Source organism: Ptychodera flava, chromosome 16 (assembly GCF_041260155.1).
Source record: "Ptychodera flava strain L36383 chromosome 16, AS_Pfla_20210202, whole genome shotgun sequence".
NCBI classification, from domain to species: domain Eukaryota; kingdom Metazoa; phylum Hemichordata; class Enteropneusta; family Ptychoderidae; genus Ptychodera; species Ptychodera flava.
In genome coordinates, this window is record NC_091943.1 from 4567959 (window position 1) to 4573664 (window position 5706).

The 5706-nt window shown below is 39.6% G+C and overlaps 1 protein-coding gene across 1 annotated transcript; it reads left to right on the forward strand.

Moving 5' to 3' along the window:
- The first annotated feature begins 1744 nt into the window (after positions 1–1744).
- On the forward strand, positions 1745–3118 carry LOC139114906 (uncharacterized). The gene has a single exon (XM_070676832.1). It carries the CDS (start codon positions 1745–1747, stop codon positions 3116–3118), a length of 1374 nt encoding a protein of 457 aa, XP_070532933.1.
- Positions 3119–5706: the final 2588 nt, after the last annotated feature.

Genomic DNA, 5706 nt, shown 5'->3' on the forward strand with positions numbered 1-5706 from the left:
TGAATAATCATCGGCAAAACGTGCAGCAACCTCCAATGTATCTGCCTTTTGTTCATTGATAAATGTCTTGATGTCACTCCGGATGCACCTTTTAAATTCCTCAATCAAAACAAGTTGTCGTAATTTTTCAAAATTCTGACTGACCTTTTCTGAAGAACACCAACGATGAAACAGTTGTTCTTTTGTTCGAGCAAATTCAATATAAGTTTGATCCTTCACCTTCTCACAATCCCTAAATTTCTGACGGTAAGCTTCAGGCACCAATTCATAGCCCTTGAGAATTAATTCCTTCACAGAATCATAATTTTAAGCCTGCTCTACTAACAACTGAATGTAAATTTCACTGGCTTTACCCACCAAAGCACTCTGCAAAAGCATAGACCAGGACTCCTTAGGCCAATTCAGACTCTGAGCAATTTTCTCAAAATGAAGGAAATATTTGTCAACATCCTTTTCTTGGAAAGGGGGAACTAACCTGAAATGCTTAGTGATGTCAAAACTGTCTGAAGGGAAGAATTTTCCTGACTGTCCAAGCTCTAAACGTTTTATTTCTACCTGTAATTGCTGTTCTTCTAATCGCAATTCTTTTTCTCTTTGTCTTTCTTCCATTTCTAATCTTTCCTGCCTTTCTTTTTCTTTCTGTCTTTCTTCCATTTGTAACTTTTCCTTTTTTAATTCCAATTTCTTAAGCTCCAAATCTACCTGTATTTCTAATTCTCTTAGTTCAAAGGTAGACTCGGGCTCATAATCTTTCAAGGTGGATTCCTCAAATTGGCCTAAATCAACTAGATGTTTGGCAATATGGTACTGTATTTCCCTCTTGCGCATAGATCTTTTGACTTCTACTTTAAGGAAATTTGCCAGTGCTATGAGGTTGTCTTTTCTGAGGGAATTAAATGTGTCCTGATCAAGGTCATCCATAAATACGTCTGGCTTGAATTCCGCCATGATTGAATTTCGCTGAGTTCACAGTATACAGTAGTTTTGAAAAGGCAGGCAAAATGTTGTCAAACGGCTCAAAATATTAGTATCCCGGACGAGCCCCCAATTTTGTTACGTGCTTAGAAAACGAACAAAAGGGTGAACTCAGCAGTTTCCGTTTAAACAAAATTTATTACAAAAACAAAACTAATTGCTAAGTCTGGGATAGAGTACAAGCTTTAAAAGTGTACAGACAACTTATCTCAGCTGGGACGGCAAAACTCCAGTCTCAGAGTTGTAACAGGCTGTCGGATGAATGAACAGTCCTTTGGCTTGCAGGCTTGAAGTTGCACAAAGTCCACAGTATAAATCCAGCGTTGGCAGTGAAGGTCTTGAAAAGTCTTGAGAATGACTAACTGCTGGAGTTTCCAAAGACTTGAAGTAACACACAAGAGACACAATCCCAAAAGTCTGACTGGAAGCTGTGCACGTCCCTTTTTATACACATGTGCTTACACAAGAGCATATAAGAACAGTCTAGAACTTTTATTGACATGCTAATTACTGTTCTAAAATTATCTCTCTTGCACAACTCAGTAAATTTCCAGAACATTCCAAACATGACTAATTGAATTCAAGGTTGTGAGGTCATTAAGGGCAGTGACCTTGAGAATGTTCTAGACTAATTGAACTCAGGTCATGATGAGTGTTGGGGGAAAATGATCTACATAATAACTGGAAACTGATATGAACACTTTTCATTGTCGCTTCCATCTGGCAGAGTTTTTCCATAGCGACGGAGATGATGAAACACCTACGTACGATGATAAGCTCTTTCTGGCAACCACCTAATCGGGACCAGTTTCTGGAAATGTTTATCACCACTACAAACGAAGCAATCTCGAATCACTCTAACTACAAAACCAAAGTGAAGGACAATCTCACCAAATCTGAACGAACAGTCCTCAAATCCATCACAAGCAGGAATGACTGGGTAATAAAACCGGCTGACAAGGGTTCAGCCATAGTGATCATGGATAAAGAGCATTACATCACAGAAGCCAATAAGATTCTGGACAATAAAGAACACTACAAGAGACTCAAATCGGACCCAACAAATAAGATCAACACTGCTATCAAAGCTGCCATAAATGACGAGTATCAACAAGGTTATACCACCAAACAGACTCGTGATTTCCTCATTTGTAGTGACCCTCGCCCAGGAAAATTTTATATGCTACCTAAAATTCATAAAAAGGGTATTCCATTTCGACTCATTATTTCTACAATAAACCATCCTACACAAGGTATTTCTGAGTACATCGATTACCATCTGCAACCATTAGCTGCTAATTTACCATCATATGTCAAAGATACTACCCACTTTTTACAGTTACTTCAACATTTGGAACAAATCCCTCCCGGTAGTACCATGGTTACTTTCGATGTTGTATCGCTGTACCCAAACATACCTATCGAGGAAGGATTTGCGGCATGTCAAAGAGCACTAGATCAAAGAGAAAACAAAACTCCACCAACTTCCACTATAATACGCTTTTTGAAGCTTGTTCTATATAACAACAACTTTGTGTTCAACAGTCAACATTATTTGCAGATTCACGGCACAGTCATGGGCCAGAAAATGGCCCCCAGTTATGCAATCATTTTCATGGGTGACCTGGAGAGCAAACTACTTAAGGAGGCATACAGTACAGTGTCAACCTGGTTGTGGCATAGATTTATTGATGATATTTACAGTTTGTTTACGGCAAATCTGAACTTCATCATAGAATTCTTTAATTACATCAATTCATTCCACAAAACAATAAAATTCACCACGGAGTACTCTCAAACTTCCTTTCCATTCTTAGATGTTAGAGTCCACGCCGATGAAAATGGCAAAATCATGACAGACTTGTACGAAAAACCAACTGATACCCATCAATATTTACATTTTCAGTCAGCACACCCCAGACATATGAAACTAGGTGTCCCCTACAGCCTGGCAATACGCATTTGTCGCATTTGTTCGGAGCCAGAATGGCGTGATACACGCCTCAACATTCTACAACAATCGCTGATTGAACGGGATTACCCTCACAACCTTGTCAAAGAACAAATAAATAGAGCGAAATCAATCCCTAGGCCGGCTCTCCTTCAGTACAAAACAAACAGGGAGACTGTCGAATCCCACTAGTCTCGACATATAATCCCCGTCACCCTAACTTGAAATTCATCATGTCCTCGAACCTCCCAACACTCCATAAGTCATCAAAATGTAAAGAAGCCATCCCTAACATGCCAATTATATCATATCGACGCAATGTTAACCTCAAAGACCTCCTTGTCCGCTCGAATATTAACAACGCCGGTGAATCCAGCCCCGGTTTCACCAAATGTCAATCTACGAGGGGTTGCAACATTTGCAAATATACCCTTAATACATCACAGTTCCAAAGCACAGTCAACAAGAAAACATACACAATCAGAAATGCCATCAGCTACAACAGCAAAAACGTCGTATACCTCCTCACATGCCAACGCTGCCATAAACAATATGTCGGGGAAACTAAAACATCTCTCAGACTTCGTTTCAATAACCACCTCTCCTCAGTGCGTCATAAAAAAGATACCCTGGTCGCCATACATTTTAATTCTGATCAACACAGTGTCAGTGATATTTCAATAATTGGCATCACCCCACAAGTCAATAAACAGGATGACAAACTACGCAAACATTTAGAATCACAATGCATCAAAAAACTTGACACACTGTCTCCAGCTGGCCTAAATATTCGCCCAAAATTTACATAGCCTCTAACAGCGCCCCCACATACCAGCTTTTGACTATTTAAAGGGACCCCCCTGGACTTCAGCGCGCCAATTTCCGGCTCTCGGCGTAGGTCCAGACAGTTTTGACCATACTCACAACCTCGAAGTTAGTCTCTCTCCTGTCATTTATGTACATTTACAGATTTTCAGATACTTGTAACTCCACATTGCTCGTTTTCCTATACAATTCAACCATTGTAATTTTTTAGTCTCTCTCCTGTCATTCATGTATATCTCCTGCAGATTTTCACAGACTTATAACTCTACATTGCTCGTTTTCCTACACAATTCAACCATTGTAATTTTCATGTTCGTACTGATCAGCTGCATTTCAAGCCGCCAATATGGCAACAGTAAAGGAGTAATACCATAGTCGCGAAAGGATAAAAAAAATCAGGTATGAGATTGTACGATTGGTGTCATGATATTCACACATGAAATCAATAGCAAGAAATGGTTTTGTCAGGTACACCATTGCATCAAGAGGGTATTGCATCGTATGAGGTTATTATTATTTATCTTAACCAAATCGAACAAAACTCACACGTTTACCGCAACTGAAAACTTTTTATGCTAAAGAAACAAGCATAGTTTTAACAGAGAGAGAGAGAGAGAGAGAGAGAGAGAGTTAGTATGTTCAAAATTCCTTGAAGTAATAGAGGATCTAAGATGTGACTCTAACTTTTACGATTTTGTTGTCATAAGACGGCAATGCGCCAGTAAGCGAACTAACACAGATGAACAGTAGAAACATGTTTAATTAGCCAACGACAATATGGCAGGGAGTGAGTCCGAGACACCCATGATTCATAGGGAGGTACAACGAGGCCTACTGACGTGATCTCTGTGTTTCTTTCCTTTTTGACAACAAGAAACACGCGACAACAGTAACACTGTTAAGCATACAAAACGGCTAAACAGACAACAACTTCAGGAAATAAGTCCTTAGTGTCATTAACTACCAAATTACAAATGAAAAGGGAAACAACGGCGGTGATACAAATAATGTCAATTGTTTTGATATAAGTGATATAAGTGACGTTTCATGATCAGCTTAAGTTGGTGCTTTGATGGATGGTCTAACTTGATGTGTATGGCTGTAAATCCGTCAAGCTCAGCATTTCATGGGACGACAATTAATTCTGATGTATGATGGAAGGGTTTGTTGTGTTTGACAACTAGCAGACACTCATTTGCAATCATAGTAGTGTTGAGATACTGTTTATCATCTCTCAAATTGGTAAGCGTTTTGGAGGATCTTGTTCCCTGTTTTAGCTAGGCATGTATACAACAGAGATCAGGGCACTCTAACTGGATATTAAGCCAAGCAGCCCTGCTGGTAAATGGTAGGCTTGTTAGGCCGTTGATGATATCAGAGATTTACAGAGATCTGACGACTGATTCTTCTGTACGTTATATAAATTTACATATTTGACAAAGAAGTTCGAATTCAATGCAAATGTAGGTGCAGTACAACTTGTAAGTCTGAAGGAATGTTAGCAGAGCCAGCAAGGCAGCAGGCAGTGACTTGGTATCTGCTTACAATGGTTCGGAATAAAGTGACTCGTGGGCTGGCTGAGCATTGTCGATGACATAGCTTGTCAAAGGCTGGAACACAGGCTTTACTATCTGTGGGAACACAAGCTTGATCGGTAAACTGTATTATGAAGGGACTGAAGAATTGACAGCAACTGCATGTCAAGTGCTTTCACTTCACATGGTAGCGATGACACTTGATGCTTTCGAAGTTTAGCACTAAGGTAGCCTGCAAACAATGGTTTGTCATCATGTGTGACATATAATGTTGCCCCTATAGCATGCTTGGTTGTGGATCCATCAGTAACATTCCAAAATTCTATCTAATTGGGGAGTAAGGACTATTGTCTTGTTGTGAATGAGGTAGACTTGGTCTAAGTCTGTGATTTGTTAATGTTTGAGTGGAGTGAACGCAAT

Coding starts and splice junctions, on each gene's coding strand:
- LOC139114906 (XM_070676832.1), top strand. CDS start 1,745: ATGATAAGCTCTTTCTGGCAACCACCTAATCGGGACCAGTTTCTGGAA.